This window comes from Anomalospiza imberbis, chromosome 6, assembly GCF_031753505.1.
Source record: "Anomalospiza imberbis isolate Cuckoo-Finch-1a 21T00152 chromosome 6, ASM3175350v1, whole genome shotgun sequence".
Taxonomy (NCBI): domain Eukaryota; kingdom Metazoa; phylum Chordata; class Aves; order Passeriformes; family Viduidae; genus Anomalospiza; species Anomalospiza imberbis.
In genome coordinates this window covers 25311467-25330734 of record NC_089686.1, presented here as the reverse complement: position 1 = coordinate 25330734, position 19268 = coordinate 25311467, and the positions used below count along the sequence as shown (strand labels likewise).

Here is a 19268-nt window from a genome sequence, read left to right as displayed (position 1 = left end):
TTCCCAACATTGTGAAATGGGGAAGGGGAAGCTGACAGGATTCCCTGAGTAAATGCCTCATCAGTTGGCTGTAAACAATTATTTTTATTTTCAGAGGTTTCCGCCCTAGCTTTGCATTTCCTGGTAAGAATAGAGCAGTAGAAATTGATCAAGTTACAGAAATCTGACTATCAGGCAATTTGACAAGTTCTGCCTGTTACTTTCCCTCAGAGTCAGATTCTTCCTGGTGTTAATTCCAGTTACTATTTGCAACCTTTGTTTCTGGCTATAAAATTAATAAAACCCATATGGTTGAATTAATTATCTCAGTTGGTTTCCATCTGGTGTTTATGATTTTTACCTTTGTATTTGGTGATAATAACAAATCAAAAGTTAATGTAACTACAGGAGCACCCAAGTACCAATCATACCTTTCTTTTTGCGAATGAATTTGCGTCACATCTTTCATAATAAGATTCTTCTAACCACTAGGAATATAAGCTTGAAATTCAGCAGGGCAGAGTGAACCTGCCTTGATGATTCATGTCCCGGTGAACTCAGTAACAGTAGCAAACAGGCTGGTTGTTGTAGGTTGTAGAGAAGTCTAAAATCTGGGTGATCAAGTCAAATGAACGTGTCTTCTGAACTGGATGAGTTTCTATCTTGCTGTTTTCACTTGTCCCTTAGAAACCACAAGATGGGGATTTTCTTTGGGCAGCTCAACTGCTTTACATAATCATAGAATTATTATCACTGTGGCAATAAGTGTGCTGGGCCTCCAAATTGGAAACCTGGTGTTTGGGGAACTGAACTGCTTCTTTAGAAATGATTTTCATATGAAAAGTCTCCATAGGAGTGAGAGGCTATGGGAAGCAGGCCACAAAATGTGAAGGCTGGGTTATTATGGGCTAGTCCTCTGTAAGAAGGAATACTTGATTTGAATGAGAGAAGTGCTGGTTTCACTGTGATCTTAAAAGCAGCATAGGTAATCCTCAGGACAATGATTGTGTTCATTCATGTCCACCTGGATTTATTTATATATTTGAAAAGCAACCAATTTTGGTTCATGCTTGGCTTTTACATTTAATATGCTATTTCTAGTAAAAGTAGGAAAGAAAACATATTTGAAAGTTGTGTTATCTGAAGGCGAAAAGGTACAATGTAACAAAAGCCTAAAGTCCATTGGATTTGTTTATGAAGCTATGAAAGCCTAAGTTTTTTGAACAGTATGTTATTCCTAGGGATCTCTACATATTGACATGATGTTTAATGATCCAACAATCCATTAAGCTGCATTTGTTGGTTTTTCTCTAGTTGCATTCTGTTTGTAAAGCAGGATTGGAAGAGACATTTATGTATAAGTAAATATACTTAAATTGAAATTATTAAATTATTATAACCTGCAATGAAGTTTAAAACTGAACTTAAAGTAATTTTATTTTTTAAAATCTAGACTTATAGAAAATCAAGTACAATTGTAAACAGCTTTTAATCTAAATCTCTTCATAAACTGATTGTTTTGTGTTGTCTGGAACATGGAAATAGGAACTTCTGTTTGAATCTAGGAGACCGATTTCACCAGAATTAAAATTCCATTCTGGGGATGACAGTTATGCTGGCTGTATTCTTGCTTAAAACCAATTCACAAGAATTCCTGTTTCAAACTGAACTTCTGAAAAATGGTAAGAACTCTTCTTACCCAAAATACTGTTGCCCATTAGAGGTGACATTCTGTATCAAGCACATCTTAATGCAAACCTCACCTTTTGCCGGTATTGATTTTGTAAATCAGATACAGACATAAAAGGGAAGAGACTATCCCTATTCTACTTTTTACTTTTCTTGTTTAAGGGTACATTTGTGCAGTTCTTCCAAGTAAGGGAGGGAAAATGAGGGGAAATAAAATAGTCCCCATGCTAATTCAGATTTATGCCTTTATCTGTGGTGTTAATCTAAATTAGATCAAATTAGATTAAACTAATATGTTTACTTGTGTTAATATAAAGAGGAGAATCTTATTCATATCTCAGATCTCATATCTGTCACTTCTCAGAGGACTGCTACCAGAACTGTGCCATTAAGCTGGTATTGTACATGCTGAGACTTGTAAACAATTTTGTTGCTTGGTATCATGTGAGGAACAGGAGTGATGTAGTAAGAACAGCAGTACCAATAACATAATAAGATAACTATGGCTACCTTTGCTGCTGCTGTTCTTCAAGTTTTCAGGAAAGTAACTGTTATACAATAGAAATCTTCATTCCCATCCTTCAAGAAAAATGCCTAAATCAAGATCTTAAAAATTAGTACTTGCAAACCATTAGGTGAAGAAACAACCTTATAAAGCATCGTTTATATTGGTGTTCTCGTTTTTCTGTACATCTCCATAAAATAAACATTCAAATCTTCTATTCTGTAACTATTATTTCCTAAATATGATCCCCCCCAAAATTAGACAATTTTAAAATCACTTTGAATGGTTTATCTCTGGCATTGTAACTATTTGCCCTGTATCATTATTAGGAAACCTTTTTCTTAATGAGAAATACTCTATTTCAAGTATTTTACATAGTTACTATTAATCTTTACATGCATCTACTGATTTTTCCTTTCCACCCAGAGATACTAGCTTGTGATGCTGTTTCTTTGTGATTTATTATTCACCGGTCAGTTCTTTAATGATCTGAATAGTTCTTTTCACAGTTCTAGCTGGAAATACGCATTGAAATATAGTGAGTCAAAAGCTAAAAAGGTTGTCAAAATTACGTAAACATAATTCTATTTTTCAACCAGTTTAATGAAGTATTAATTACTTCTTCTAATTTTTCTGTATAGTTTTTACCATTTCCAGCTGCTATATTGTCCTATTCTTGCACAATGCTTCCTGTAGTGACTGTTAAAACTGAACCTGTACTTCTGTCATATGGTTGATACCAACTTACCTCTTAGATAAATCAGAAAGTATTAGTGATGCTTATGCCTGTCCTTATTCTCCAGCATTTATCCATTTACCTGCTCGCTTTTATGCTCAACAAAAAGGAAGCAGTGAGTTTGCAGTAATATTTCTTCTGCCTCTAAAATTTTGAATTTCTGACTCTTGAGCTTTTAAGGAGTCAAGTTGACATGGCTGAGTAAGCTGTGTACAGTGTGTGCCATAAGCTGTCTAACAGCAGCTAAAAGCCTGTTCAGTTCCACAGGTTCTGAAGTAGTTGTTATTCAGAAGTTGCTCCTGACTTACGTATACTGGTGTGGGAAGATCAACCTTGCTGATGCCTTCTCTCCTTGTTTATTTCCTAATTGTGTGATACTTTGGTAAACTAGGTAGTCCTTACACTATATAGACTGGAAAAAAAAAAAGTAGAAGTATGATGCAGGTGTTTGTTAGAGCTGTGGTTCTCCAGAGTTTGAGCTTCTGCATCTAGTGCAAGCTAAAGAAAAGGGCACTGGAATACCTATCTCTTGAATACTGCCTATACTACTGATTGATTGATTGATTGATTGATTGATTGGAGTTTTCTTCCACCACAGCCCTAAGTTGCCACACATTTGAATAAGTAAAATGAAGTAGTAATAAGAGGGTTGCAAGTAATCATAGAGCAGAACCACACAGTCTCAATGATGTTGATTTGATGGTGATTTACTATGCTTCTTGTGAGGAGTAGTTACCCTGGGCTCATCTATCATTAATGTCACTATGCTGCTATCATCATCAGAAGTCATGTACATGATGTCCCTGTGAAACATTGCACTGTGCTGTTTGAATCTGTTTATGTGGAATGGCCATACATTTCAATAGTGAGAGGAAGTGTCTTAAAGAATTGGAGAGTTTTGACATTTTCACTTCTAGTTTATATGTATGTATCTGCATATCATGCCTTAAAGAGTGAAATCTCTTAACTTTCCATTCAATGGGCATTCCCAAATGAGCTTTCAGAAATTTGAATGGTATAGGTTAGGGATTTCTTTTTTGTCATCCCACCCACTCTCATTTCCACAAGCCTATTTAGTCCACCAGCCTAGTTAACATAACCAGTAATAAAACACAATTTTAACCATTTGCTATCTGATAAATTTGGTAAACAAAACACTTCTGAAATTATAGTTCTGTTTTGAACTTGAGCACTGATGTTCAGTCCTGGATGCTCCAGAGTTGTTAGCTGGGTATCTGCATCTTTTACATGGAAATGGATAAAAGAGGGCAAGATACAACATAATTCCTCAAAAGTGCTAGCTCATATAGTCATATAGATACCTGGAAACTGTAATTCTGAGTCCCCAAGCTAAAAGTTGCTTTAAAAAATAGATTCTTTTATGAAATAGGGTTGGGGCTTGGGAATGGTTCTTACTTGGCTTCTGTTGCCCAAGCCTTTCTGGTGGTCATATTTTCATATTCTCAAGCTTGTTTCTCTTGACAAAGGGAAAAAAATGGCTAAGTATACAAAGTTTTTCATATAACTGGTTGTTCCCAGGAGGCCAAGCCTTTAGACAAATGCCAAATATCATCTGTAAATAATTTGTGGGAGCTGACAATATCATCTGTTTGTCAAATTGCTGTATCTTTTGAGTTAAAGAAAAATACTTCAGATAAAACAGTGGCCTGCCTAGTGTCCAGCTATTGAGTATTGCAGACTGCTACCAGTATACTTACATGAAAAGCATCAAAGTACAAAAATTAGATCTTACGGACTTTAGCTGTCATGGTGGGCTTTCAGACTTTCACTGCCTAGGATCTCCAGGCATGGACACTGCTAGCAGTGTTACTACTAGTAAAATGGCATGAGTCTGCAATTATCAAAACTAATGGCTGTGTAAGAGAAATAATGCTGACCCGTATTTTACATCAGCTGCATTACACTGCATCAGATTTTTGTTGGTTTTGTAGGAACAGTGAGTTTCTTGCCAGGGTTAGCCTTGATCCAACTGAGACAGTTGAACTTCTGCCTCATGGTACTGGCAGTGCAAGGTGTGCCGATGGATAAGAAAGTCCCCTGAGGTTTTTCCAATCTGATAAATACCAGTTATGCTCTTAGCAATATTAAACAGATTCCCTCCTAGGTTGTTCCTTGCTGAAAGCTTTGGTTTCATGATTGGCCCAGGGCAGATAGGTCTGACTCTGACCATGCAGCTGCTCCTCCATCTCAAACATTTGTGCTGATTTTTGTAGTGTTGAAGAAGAGCATTTTGTATGTTCTCTTTCATATTAAACAAAATTTTCCTCTTTCTGGCCTTCTCAGAGAAATCACCACTCATTTCAGTAGTTTGTTAATGTATTTATGTGTTAAGATCTGCAAAAGTTCTTATTGAAACAATTGTTCTTGAAGTTGTATAAAAGTTTTGAAAGTAACCTCTGTATAATGATCTGTAGCAGGCAGCTGGAAAAGAGTATTACTGGGAAACAGCAGAAAGACAGTGTGAAAATTGTGTTATAAATATTTGCTGCATGCTGTACTCTGATGCTTTTTTTCAACTGCAAGTTGTCAGTTTACTGATGTTTCCTTGGTTATCATGTCATTCTACCTGGATGTCCATTGTCCTGCGAGCTTAGAAATAGTCCTTATGTTAAAGTGTTTCTGAAGCTGTCAAGTTTATTAAAATGTGGGATGTCTCTGCAGAAGCATAGGTTTAATATACCATAACAGCATCATGCCTGTGCCTGCTGTAACAGTGATGTCCCCAGCTGCTGCAGGACCTTTCCTCAAAGGACAAAAGTATTGTCTGTGACTTTAGGACACAGGGAAAACACTTAACATCAGACAAGGTCAGTCATGCTGTACAGACATCTGCAAGGGGCAGTGGTGAGAGTTGAAGTGTTAGTACCTTTTAAACTGTCAGTTTCAGTCTGACAAAGCCGATTTCAGTCCTGCACCGAGTTATTTCCTATCTGTGGAAAGGATCAGTCAAGCTTGTGCTTTCATTTTCATAACATCCCATTGCCACTGCCACCACCACCACCCGGAGATCCTGCTCACATTTTGGATTTTCAGTACTTAAATGTAGCTTCTGACCCACGCTGAAAATCTTAAGACTGGCACAGCTCCATTGGGCTCACAAATGTGCCTTTTAAATAGCTACATTGTTTTTAGTTCATTTCCAATGGCTAAATTTTTACATTTTGCATTGTTTCTAAAATGAAAAATGGTAAGAGAAACTCCCTTATTTCTTTAAGTCTTTGTATACAGTGTTCTGATAATAGTAGAAAAGCAACAGTATCAATGTAATTGCAAAGACTGGATTTCCAGTGAAAGAAGGCTGACCTCTGAAGCTGTTACTTCAGCTGGGAAAATTATTCCATTTACACTCAGTGGCTCTGACAGGTAAAGTTTCACATCTGAACCTTATGCAAGAATAAGTAAAACCTCATACCTTTTCATTTTTATTTAACTTTCTTCCTCAAGAATGTAAAGATGATGTATATGTCATATTGGTGCAATGAACAATGTGTAGTGATCAGTAAGAAAAGACTGTTAAAGAAACAGCAGTGCAAGCAGAAAGAATTCAAGGATGGGAACAAAGGATAGTATTGATATGTGGAAATGCACAGGGAACACTTTCAGGTTTTACATGTTTCTTTTCCTACTTTTGTATAATCACGGATAGACAGTATCACCTAACTCCTCTCCTTGGTATGGAGGGTTGAGACTTTTGAATGTTTTGTAAATCTCCAGGTTTTGGTACAAAATAGTAGTTTCTCAGGAGATGTCTGGATAAAATCAAATCCACATAATCTGCCCCTTATGCATTGTCAAGGTCTTGGTATTTATTCTTTGTTACAAGAAAGAAGATGAGGAAGAGGAGAGATAAAAGTATACAATGGTATCAGCTATGGAGAAAAAAATATCTCAGAGAAGATCAGAAAAGGACAAATACCTTTGTCCTTTTACATGACTCTAGAAAGGAAGACAATCAGAAAATTCAAATTCATGAACAAAAATGCTTTACTGCCAGTCCACAACTGCAATAGAAAACGTTTTAATTAAAATAGAAGAAATTATTTGTTAGCACTGGGCTATAATTAATGGTGAATTGGACATTTCCCACTTGCTACCCCAGAAGAATGCTGCTTTGGATTTCAGATTCACCCCTTCTCTCCCATCATTATTCCTACTTCATAACTGCTGACACAACATGAAAGGGTCTGCTTGTACATTTAAATCAACATTACATTTTTTAGTAAGTGGTTGGGAAAGAAAATGGTATTGTAGTTGCTTAACAAAACTTTTGGATTTAGAAACTTGACTGGCACTGAAGTAACTTACAGTATTCAGCTTCCAAAAATGCAGCTAGACAACTGAAGAATATTTGTCTGTGTATTTCTTGAATTGTAAGAGTCAGAAAAATTTGCCTGTTCTTCTCTTTTGCAACTTGTACTATAAAATTAAGCAATTCCTAAAATGTCCATATCTTCTTTAGTCATAATTTCTAGAGCTCTTTGCATTGTTCATTTAATAGCATGTGAACTATTGTCACTTCCCATTTTTCTTTTTTTTTATTTGTGGATGAACCTCATTCATCTATGGATCATAATGATAAAAATATTACTATTCAAAAGCAGCGACATTCAAAAAGTGTGAGCAAGAATGTTCACACTAAAAGATTTTTCAGGTGTTAGGTCTGACAAAGTGGGTGAGATCTTTTAAAGATGACAGTCCATTCTAAAAAGCCAGATTCCAAAAAGCTAATGGCTCTTCCACCTGATGATCCGTCACCTACCTCCCCATCCATCATGTCATACTTTACTCTGTGTTTAAATTGTATATATATATTGTCACTCTCTGCATGCATCCCACGGTTATTCTGTTAATTCTTGTAGGAAATACTGCTTCACTGTCCATCAGATTACTTCTTGTGCCTTTTGGGAATAAGACAGAGCAGGATATGACTGTAATTAGATAGAAAATACCTATTTCAAAGTTTTTTTTTTTCTTATATGGCTGTCTGCTGGGAAGGATAGGCACCTATCCTTCCCTATCTGCACAGGAGAAATTCACAATAGTCTTACCAAATCTGAGGTTGATTTACACAGTTTTGGTTTGTATTGTGTTGTTCTCTGAGCTCATCAGTAGAAAAAAAAAGACAGGGGTGGCTCTTCAAGATTGTTTGAAATTGGAAACTTTACCTACAGTTTATAATATAGCAGAATGCAGTGTCAGAGACTATTTACAAACATGTTACTTCTACAATGTTTTAGGGATTGTCTTGAGCAGATTGCATCTTCAGTTGAAATCAAATGGAGTTATAATTAAAGATATCCCCATTACTGGCATAGCAGCCAGGATATCATGAATACAGAAAAAATATAAATTGTGCTATTGCTTCTGTACCTGACCTGAATATATTTACAGTTACTCTGCTTCATTCTCCCCACTACTCAGGATTCAAGGTGCTTCATTAGCTTGGTCACAGTCCACGGAGTATTGCTGTAGTCAGTTTTGACCTGAAAGTAATGTGTTTACATTCCCCCAGTGTTACAACTGAGCCAAGTTCTCCAGGCAGTGGGAACACTGGATTGTGAAGGTGCACCAGGTGTCTTGGTACACACTTGGTACCAGTCAGTTTGGACCTGGCTGCAAAAGCATCTTCACTCTGAATACAGACTTACTCTGCAAGTAGCACAGCTGTAGGTATCGCCTCATCTGTGCAAACTGAGGCTACTGTACCATCCTCAATCTATATTAAATCAACTTGGGAATCTGCTTCTGTGGTAGTTTTCCTGCTCAATCAATAATCTGCCTTTGATTAATAGTGTTGACTGTTAAGAGTAAAAGCTAACATCGAAAACTGAACTGCAAATTTTAATGGATTGTGATAGGGAGTTAAGACATATCTCTAGTGAATGTGTCGAGAGGATAAGTCAATTCCAGGCACAGAGTCAATGCAGACAGGTTAAAACATGTTAAACATTGTGTGATTGCCATCACTGATGTGTGAAAGGCTGTCACTGGTAGAGTTTTGCATGATGATGTGTTACATCAATCTAGTCTTACTGTAACACAGGATACAAATATTCCCAACAATATTGTTTCTGCAGTATTGCAGAGATCCTTGGTGTTGTAAGGGATAATTCCCAAGAGTTACCTGCTGTCTAAAGAGCAGAAAGTAAACCAGGCTGATTAATCTTAGTGACTCTTACTTATTCATCCAACACTGTTTTCCCTTTTGAAGTAGCTACACCCGTGCTAGTCAGGGACAGATAAACTCCAGAGAAATCAAGAAACATGTATACTGCCCCTGTATTTGAGTGAAGAGGACTGAGACTAACTTACACTGTGTCATCAGTAATAATGTAGAGAATATAAGAAGCATTTGTGTTTGGTGCTGTGGTAATGATCTTGAATGTGGCTTGGTGAAATTACCAGGCTCAGTGAGAAAGTCCAGCTTTTCTTGCAAGCAGCACACATTGTGGCAAAAATCTCTGTCTTCTCATCGTGTCTCTCTCCTGTGTGTGGGACTGAAGTAAACAGGTTTTTCTTGAGTTTATTTTCTTGATCTGTAGTATGGAAAAAGGTAACCAAAAATGGTGAAAACTCTTAAGTCAAATAAATGTAGTCATGACAGGAGTTCATTTATAGAATCATAGAATGTCCTGAGTTGGAAGGGACCTACAAGGATCATTGCAGTCCCAACTCCTGGCCCTGTGCAGGACACCCCAAGAATTGCACAATGTCCCTGACAGTGTTGCCCAAATGCTTGTTGAACTCTCTCAGGCTTGGTGCTATGACCACTTCCCTGGGGAGCCTGTTCCAGTGCTCAGTCGTCCTCTGGGTGAAGAAGCTTTTCCCAATGTCCAATCTAAACCTCCCCTTACCCAGTTTCAGGCCATTCCCCTGGGTTCTGTCACTGGTCACCATAGAAATCAGTGCCTGCCCCTCCGCTTCCTGCCCCCCCTATCCCCCCAAAGAAGTTGTAACTGCAGTGAGGTCTCCCCTCAGTCTCCTCCAGGCTGAACAGACCAAGTGACCTCTATGCTCCTCATATGGCTTCACCTCCAGCCCCTACACCATCTTCATTGCTGTCCTTTGGATGCTCTCTAACAGCTTAATCTCTTTTTTGTATTGTGGCACCCAAAACTGTACCCAGGACTCAAAGGTGAGGCCACACCAGTGAAGAGTGAAGTGGGACAATCACCTCTTTTGACTGGCTCCAATTGCTGGCTAAACTCTGGGGACAATGATCATGCTCAGCCCTGCCTGACAGTACAGTAATGGCAGCTCTGAACCTGTGGTCTGTGTTGGGGTTTCTTCTGCAGTTTCACAGCTTTGGCTGGGTGGGAGGCAGCACTAACAGTGGGTGAAAAGAGCAGTAATAGAGCAGTTTGGTGCTCTTACCAGCAGATAACCTGTTGGTGAGTTTTGCTTTTAAATGGCAGTTAGTGAACCCAAATGTTTAAGCAATGTCAAACATGATTTATTAATAAAAAATGTGATTTAAATATTTTTGGTGGTTACTTCTTCATGCTCTGTGTGTATACGGGTGAGTCACCTTTTGCTGAATCACTGAGTGGTGTGCCTCCCAGCAGCAGTGTGTAGGGATTTCCCATTTCACAAGTGGGAATCTACCAGTAGTACCTAATGAGAAAGCTACCTCAAGCAAACCTTTTAAGCTGGGGACACATGGCACAGCATGATCTAGTGATCAGAAAGGGATTGGCAGTGAAGTCTTAGGAAATCTGTATCCTGCTCTGCTCATAGTTCCTTGTATGAGTTAGAGTAATTAATCTGTCTTCCTTATGCTCCATTATACACTCATGCAACTTCTGGAAATACTAGATTAATAAAATACCCTTGACTTTTTAAATGACAGATCACTACTGCTGTGTTTGCATTAACACCATTATGTTCAGTTACTTTTCTCTGTGACTGAAACAAGTGTTAGTGTGTCTCACATCTTCCTTTCTTGAGAAGCAGCCAGGCGTGGGAGTAGGCACACTTAGGAAACCCCCCATGTAAGTTCTGTGACTCCTTGTAGACCACCCCCATTAAGTACCCAAGCCTAAAGTGAGAGAAAAAGTTCTTTAGTGAAGTTATGTCAGATAAGGGGGTGTGCAGAACAAAATTTTCTTTTATGGAAACAAAAATAATTTCTATCTTCTGTATTTTAGTTGTGTAAGTAAGGTTAATCTCTGTGTTAAGTAGAGGAAGGCCAGTGGGTTGTTATGTAAGCAGGAGTTTCAAAATTTTAAAATGCTAACTCCCTTTAATTTCACTACATTTTAAGCCTGGTTTGAGTTTTTCCATTTCTAGCTAATTTATACCAACCTCTCAATTTTCTCCCAGAAGCACTTCACACTAGAAAACCTCATATGCTAATAATATGTAGGACAAGAAAGTTGACATGACTAACAGGTACAAAGTGCCACTAGTTACAACCTCCATAAAGACAGACCTACAGGACCTAAATCCAAGAATACTTGGGAATAGCTACTATTGACCAATCTGTATCTGGATCTGCTGTTTTCTTCTTTTTTTCACCTGATTTTTTGCTAACCTTCCCATAATGTAGCAAAATGTTAGGCAAAAAGAAAAAAATATTTTTATTTGGAATTTGTAAGGGTTTGCTAAAGTTACTCATTGTTATTATTTCTTCACTGTTGATTTCTGTGCATGAAAATGTCTGTGGATGCAGTAGCTACATTCCTAACTTTTATTATCTTTAATGAACTCAGATTAACCAACTTAATTCTCCTTTAGTATTTGAATCCAGCTATTTGCAGGACTGGTTCAGTGCATGAGAAGTTATTGCCTTTGGCCTTTTCCTGCTCACATTGTTTTGTTTGTTTTAACCAGGGAAAAGTAGATTGTACACATGTGTAGCCAACATCCAGTGTGATCTCCTGGAAGCAGGAAGTCAGTTCCAATAGGTACTGTTTGGCATTTGTGCTTTTCAGTAGCACCAAGGTCCTGTATCTGTGTGAAACCAGAGCCTTTAGTCCCTCAGAATCAATACTGGCAACAGCAACTTACAGCTCAACAGTTAAAATTAATGTAGAAAATCTTCTGACTTCCTCTTCCAGACCTCAGATCCAGATCCATGGCATATTTCGTTTGAGCCACCTGCAGGTCCTTTCCTGCAAAGGGCAGTCCCATACTTCCTGTCCTCACCACCTCCAGAGATGTGTTCCCATTAGTCATTGAACCTTTGACTCAAATCTATCTGCTGGGTTGCTGCAAGCTCAAGCCTACAAAAAAGTCTTTTGTTGGATCAGTGAGTTCGTGTGTAGTTGTGGTACAGATCTGATACAAAAGAAGTAGTGAGATTGTGCAGCTTGAGAGAAGACTGAATGGGGCCACCCCTTTCTCCTGGTACTTGCAGGTAGATGAAACGAAATATATTGTAAAATGGCACACAAGAGTTACACGAACAATTCTTTCTAGCCCCTGAATCAAAAGCAAATTATACCAAAAAATGAGATGGATCACAAATAGGAGGAAAGGAGGGTAAAGAGCAAGAGAAGGAAAAGGGCAATTGAAGGCATTAAAGGGAGGAACAGTAACAAGGAAGAGGGAAGTAGCTAGAAAAGCAGGAAGGATTAAAGAATTATTAGGAGATTGTATGCTGGCAAACAGTGGTAGCAAATGCAGGTAAAAATTAGGAAATACCTTTCCCTGGTGGTTGAGCGTACTGTCCTTGTCTTTCAAATATGACAGATGCATGAATCTCAAGAAACAATTCTTCTGTCTTTCTGGGTCGAACTGAAATGCCATTGTTTTGTGAGCAGTCCACAGTAATAACCTGAAAGCCAGAACCTTTGCCCTCCCTGAGCTCAGTCTGGCTGAAGCACGGAGGGGAAGTCCCAGGCACAAGTGCCTGTCCTAAGAAGACTTGTTGCAGAACAGGCACAGCCCTGAGAGACTGCTGAAAAGTCCCTCTGAAGCGAGTTTACCAGCGGTATGTTGGTTCACAAGTGGGCGGCTAATCTGGATGTGGTTTTCATAAAGCCTTAGTCCCGAGGTGGCGAATTTCCACGTCCTGCCGCTCGCCGCCTCCCGCAGGGCGGCCCGGCCCGTGTCGGCCCCCAGCTCCAGCAGGTGGGGCCGGAGCGGCGGTGTGCTCGGGGCTCCCGGTGCTCCGTGATCGCAGTGGGTATCGCTTAAATCCAGCGTGACTCATTCCCTCGGCTGACTTGGAACTTCTGACATCTCCATACAACTCTGCCCGAGGCCGTTCATGTCATTTGAAAAAGCACTGTATTTTCTGTGTGGTCGAGAGTAGCTTCCTTCAATGAATTGGTTTGTTGTTTCTTTTCTTCTTTGTGATTAGGGAATTAAATTAGTTATCTGCTTAATTTGCATTGCAGTTAAGAACTGTGTGAAATGGGAGTAGTCTAGAAGTCCCTTTAGGTGAGACACACATGAAAGTATTCCATGTCACTCTGTTTTTACAGCTAAGAAAATCTTTGGGTTTGCTTTGTTTTCTGCAGCTGTTTGATGCTGTCAACTGCCTGGCAAAAGAGAATGCCAGGTTGCTTGTGCTGGGCCGCAAACATATGCTGACGAACTCTTCAAATTGGAAAAGAGAAATTATGAAGGAGATGCAGAATAAGGCAGACTTCTTCTTTGCTGAAAATATGTAAGTTGAAGAAAACAGCTCAATATAATAGAGACCGACCCCTGATTTATGTGCATTTTGCTCTAGCTTTTAGTACCATTACTAGTATCTCTATCTGTGTCTGTGAAAGAAACATATCCCTTGCTATACTTGCTTCAAAAGTACACAAAGTTGTGTTATGAAGACTTTCATCACTTAGAATCATATTGACAGCTGTATGGTTTATTAGGATTTATGACTGATAAAACCACTGCCAAGAGGACAGTGGCCTGAACTACAGGATTTCTGGTAGCATCAGTGTGCAGTTGTGGTCTGCTGCTGTGTGGGGGTACACTGTTAACTTTTAGCAGTTTTGTTCTACATAGCACAGTATTGTTAAATTTCATGGCAGGAGATGATATTGTTCTATTATCAGATTGTGAGAAGAGGGAAAAAGTGCTCTAAGTAGCATGCAATTTTTATTGCACTCTAGCTTTTGGTGCCCTGTGGTAAGAAATTTTTTATTTTACAGGGAACTAGAGTAGTGGTGGGAATTTTCAATGTTGCTGATGAATAAATCCTGATCAGCATTTGAATCACTTCCTGCAGCCACTTACTGCCTTGTGAATGACGTCTGTATTTTCCATTTGTTTTGTGAAGCTCTGAAGATGATGCCTTCTTGTTATATGCCACTCTCCGATCAGGCAAGCATTGCAGGTTTGTTACTAGAGACTTCCTCCGGGATCACAAGGCTTGTCTCTCTGACAGTCTGACACGTCACCTGTTCCGCAAGTGGCAGCGTGGGCACCAGATAGTGTTCTTCCCTTCTGCAGAAGGAAGGAGTATAACATTTTTGGTAAGTTTTCCCACTGCAGTCAGAAAACACACTGAGTATATTCATTGAAGATACATTGTTTCAAACCCTGGAAGCCAAATATCTTGTTGAAGTCTAAGAAATGGATTTGTACCAGTGCACTCAAAACTCCCATGCTAACAGCAAATTCATTGGATTCACAAAGTGTGCCACAAACAAGAAAACTGTAAGAGGGCCAAGAAATGCTACCTAAATGTTTAAAATGTAAATAAAAGTTTATGTATACAAATATTTCCAGAGCTGGAAACTCTGTAACCATTACTGGCCTCAGTAAAACCTGAGTGCCAATGTTTTAATTTATTTTAAACTTTGAAATCCCTTATTCTCCTCTGCAGTACTATTATAAAATATCATACTTCCAATTTTACAATAGAGTTTCTTTCATCTTTATTTTAAAGAAGCAGAAAAATACAGGTATTTCAGTATTCTCTGTAATAGTAACCTAACATAGGTGTAAAGTTTCATGAGGGAAAGCTCATAACCTGTCAGGTTTATAGTTAGTATTCAGCAACAGAAATTGAAATAATATCATGTTATGGCAGAATACTACTGTTATTGTCTAGGAGTTCTGTATCCATGTGAACAGTACATTAACAGGAATGCAGCTGTTTTAAGATTTTTCTAGGGAAAAATCTATCATGTGACATTCTATATGCAGTTCTTTTGTTATCTGGTCTGTCTGCATTGCTATTGCCTGCTTAAAGGAATACTGCACCTATGCAGATTAATTTTCTTCCGTTGCTGGTTAAAATTGTAAAATAACATTCATTATTAAAAACATGTAATATGTTGCCATATATACATTTCTTCTTATGGAGCAAAATAATGAATGGTGGGTCACCTGAGTAACACAGCTTTAGCTACACCTTGTTTATCTTGTACAAAGGGACTACTAATTTTCACATCTTAATTCCCATGCAAGTGATTTGGGTGATTGATATTCCCAGTCATAGCTGTCTTCTAGGTTATTCTGGAAGCTACCACAGGAAAGTAGACTTCCAAGACTATACATATAGAGTGATAGTATGTCCTGGGAACCATAATTACCAACCATTAATGTTTCTTTTGTATTTGTCTTATATATGTTGAATTAGTATACCTGCAACATAATAGACCTGAAAAATTGTTTATTCAGTTTGTTCAGCCAGATGCTTATGAAAGTGTTAGTGATAAACATTTTTCTTACATGTCCTTTTCTTCTCCTTGGGACAGAACAAGTCAGCTCTATAAAGAGAGACAGTGGGAGAACAAATACAAGATGTCATTAATGTCATTAAATCCTACATTCAAGCCTTTAAACTCCACATCCTGAGTAATTCCCATATGATTTCATTTAACTGAACAGAACAACAATCATTTTGTCATTTCTAGTAATTGAGTGCATTATCCTGAAATCATTATTATCTAGTGCTGATTGAAGACAGAACTTATAATGACTCCTAGACCACAAAGTACTAGAAGGTAGTTTTGTTTTTCCTCCAGTACTAAAATCTAGGATTTATTTTGTATAAGAAAATAAAATGAGAGTTGTTAAAACTGTGGAGACTTCTAAGGTAAGCATTGGAAGTCGTAACTAACTACCTGTAAATGGCATTTTATTAATACTTTGTACAAAGTCTAAAAAAAAATGTTTTCCCTCTGTTTTTTCCCAACAGCCTGCTCTCCGTTACGACTGTGTGGTACAGACTACAGGTGATACATGGCATATTCCCTATAAAGATGTTTTTGAGGAAAAAATTTCATATCAAGTACCAAGAAAATGGCTCTGCATTCAACAGAAATTATGAAAAATGTAATTGGACAAGCTGAAGCTGCCTTTTTTTTTTTTTTTTTTTTTTTTTTTTTTGTAATCACTGTTATTGGCTAGGAGAATTCAGCAGGACAATTATGGGATTAAATGTGTGAGGTGTGTAACTAAAGAAAATTGAGTGACTGCTTTTGACAAAATCATTCCTGCATACATCTCTTAACATCAGTGGTGGTCCAGTGGGGGTGAATTATGTCCATTATTTCCATTTTTACAGGCAATTTTTGTGATTTGAATTAAAACTTGATTTTTCCTGTTGCAATTATAGTGTGGGCATTTTTATCTTGTATTTTTTCTCAAGCTTTTCATCTACACTGAAATAAACTGTGTACATTGAACAAATTAAGCAAGACTTGCAAAGTACCTTCAGAGTTTGTGGTGCTGAGCTTGCAAGAGTGTTGCACAATGTCTCCCTCTATTCAATGGAGCTAAGGGGGACACACAGTGCATTTAACATTCACCACATACACACAGACTAAGCCTTCCTCACTTTAATTAGAATTTGTTTGATCACATAGAATGCAAGAGATTGCTTAGAGGAACATATAGCAGCAGTCTGTTTGGAAGAATAAGGAAACAACCAGTGGAATGTGGGGGGTTTTTTGTGGCTCTTCCACACTCCTAAATTTACCGTTTCTGACAGGATTTGGCATTACTGCAATAGTTTGCTGATGGAAATGCATGGATTTTTAAAATAAAAACGGATAGCTAGAAATTCTTAAAGACAATGATAGGACAAAATTGATTCTTGTACATTTCTATAAAACCTCTCCCAAGTTATAAAGCAAAAAAATAGTATAAATTAAAGGAAAAGTGTTCTAAGTTTGTGTAAGTGCGTGTGTGGTAAATGTGTTTGTTTATTGAACTTGTGACTCTAATGCAAACCTTTCTGCCCCCAAAACATAGAAATGCCACATAAATCTCAGATGAAATATGCCAGGCTTGTCACATTTGTCTCGTACAAAAATCCCCTGTTCAAAACTGGGATGAAACATTTAAGGTCTATGTGTATAGAACTCACAGTTCTGAGTTCTTGTAGGGCCCCATGACAAGCTCCCTCAGGACTCAGCATTCAAGCATGTTCCCTGCTATTTTTTTTTCCAAGACACTCCTGACACATGTTCTGGTATCCGTTTGTAAACCAGCAGGTGTGATTTGCATACAGTCATGTCCTTCAGGTACTGTGCAGAAAGTGTAGAGGAGCTGTGTGCCTCTTAAGGTAACGTAAAACCTTGGCATTAAATTCATCATATTGTTGGTAGTGTTCATCACAGACCCTTTTCCTGACAGAACATGACAGCTCCTATGGAGTCCAGCAGGGAAAGCAGAGAGATTGGATCTACTTCTCTCATTCCTCAATACTTCTAATTTGTCAGAAGATTACTTTTATAATTAAGTCAGGGAGCTGCCACATTGCCTTGGAAATGGAAATACTGCTTTTAAATTCGGTGTCTGCTCCTGTGCAGGAGTGCTTAGTTAGCAGCTGCCGCTCTGTACCAGGCTCCTGCACCCTCTGTCTGAAGTTGTGCATGGCCTAAGCTGGTGTCAGTCAGTGCTGTTACAGTCCTCCTTTGGTCCTAGCTCTGATGGTTATGCAGCCCAAAGCAATGCAGAGACAAGTCTTAAAACTTTGTTTTGGCTAGGTCAGAATTGGCATTGTTGCACTCAGCTAGCACCATTGCACAAGTATGGGTACCTGTGTGGGAGTGGGGTTCAAATGGCAGGCTGCAGAAGGTGGGTTCCTGCAGCAGCTCTGCCGTAGGTGAGCCCTAGCTGAGCAGAAACTCCACCTTCAGGGTACCCATTTCATTGCCAGATATATTCATCTGTTGAAGTTTGTATTTTACCTCATGCTGGTCATTAACAGGCGTGCATAATAACCACATACAGCTGTAATAAGTGCATCCTCTACTTCCTTTTTAATCACGAGATGTCCCTAATCAATCACTTGGGTTTCACCTCAAAAACTGTTCTTAGAGAGATACTGTAATGCCTTCTAAATAATAACACTTCCTAAATACACATTACTAGTATATTTAGGGGATGATTTAGGGAACAGAATATGGAATTTACAATTGAAAAGTATTACAATATTGGTGTCAGATTTGTGACTTCTTTTTTCTATGTTTGCTGCTAATACACTTCTCTGTAGATCCTTACAGGAATTAACAGCCTCTGTGGAACCAAAGGGGAAACATTAGTGATGAACCTACAGACTTTTTCAGGTGTATACTACCTGTTACATAGATGCACATGGTATCCAGAGACTCAGTTCTGAGGTTAATTATTTGAATTTTATTTAAGACATCTGTGAAATAACATTTCTTCGGGTTCCTCTAAGTCTTCAAATTTCAGATTACTGAAATACGGCATTTCAAGGTAACGATGAATATGAGGATTTACTTCCAAATAGCTAAAAAGAATTCTGAGGGTTTCACTGGCAATAAAAATAAATGTGAGAGCCAAACCAAAGCCAGTAACAAATAGCAGATCTATTTGACATCTACTGCTGTTTGTATAGTGGTACAGTAAAAATTCAAGGTAATTTATTACACAGATGGGTTCATGCTGAATGCCAGAAAGGCAAGTCTTCCAAACAGTACAGCAATTGGTACTCCCAAAGAGACACTGACTGCCATTTGCTGTGACACTGAGTGAGGAGACTGGGAATCAGAAGGAATGTGCCCTTAGCTTAGCTTGCTGTGTGCCATGGAGACAGAGATACACTGGCAAGATAGAGTTGAGAAAGATGAACTGATTCAGCCTGCACTCCAGCTATTATCACCTCCAAGATCTCCCACTTACTGCTTACTGTGGTAAAAAGATGACAGTGAGAACAGCTTTCCTCAGGATCCTGCAACAAGAATTTGACTCCATACCCATACTCATCAGAAGTGATGTAACATGAAACCAAAAGCATGATTGCTCTTCTGAAACAATGCTGAACTCTGGAAGCTGTATTCTGAAAGTAGCTTAACTTCCACTCTGTCATGTCCATGGTATTGAGCAACTATTACTCTTCCCTTTATCTAATTCAAATACTGAATCTTTGATTCCAAACGTAAGGATTTTCTTGGTTACTAT

General features: G+C 38.4%; 1 protein-coding gene across 2 annotated transcripts in view; it reads left to right on the top strand.

Moving 5' to 3' along the window:
- PRORP (protein only RNase P catalytic subunit) overlaps positions 1–16446 on the top strand; it is a 39080-nt gene extending 22634 nt beyond the window's left edge. For both annotated transcript variants that reach the window (XM_068192917.1, XM_068192916.1), the window contains 3 exons: positions 13397–13545; positions 14164–14359; positions 16033–16446. In XM_068192917.1, the coding sequence (XP_068049018.1) occupies positions 13397–13545; positions 14164–14359; positions 16033–16164 (477 nt within the window). In that variant the 3' untranslated portion in view covers positions 16165–16446. The remainder of the gene's footprint in view (positions 1–13396; positions 13546–14163; positions 14360–16032) is intronic.
- The last annotated feature ends 2822 nt before the right edge of the window (positions 16447–19268 follow it).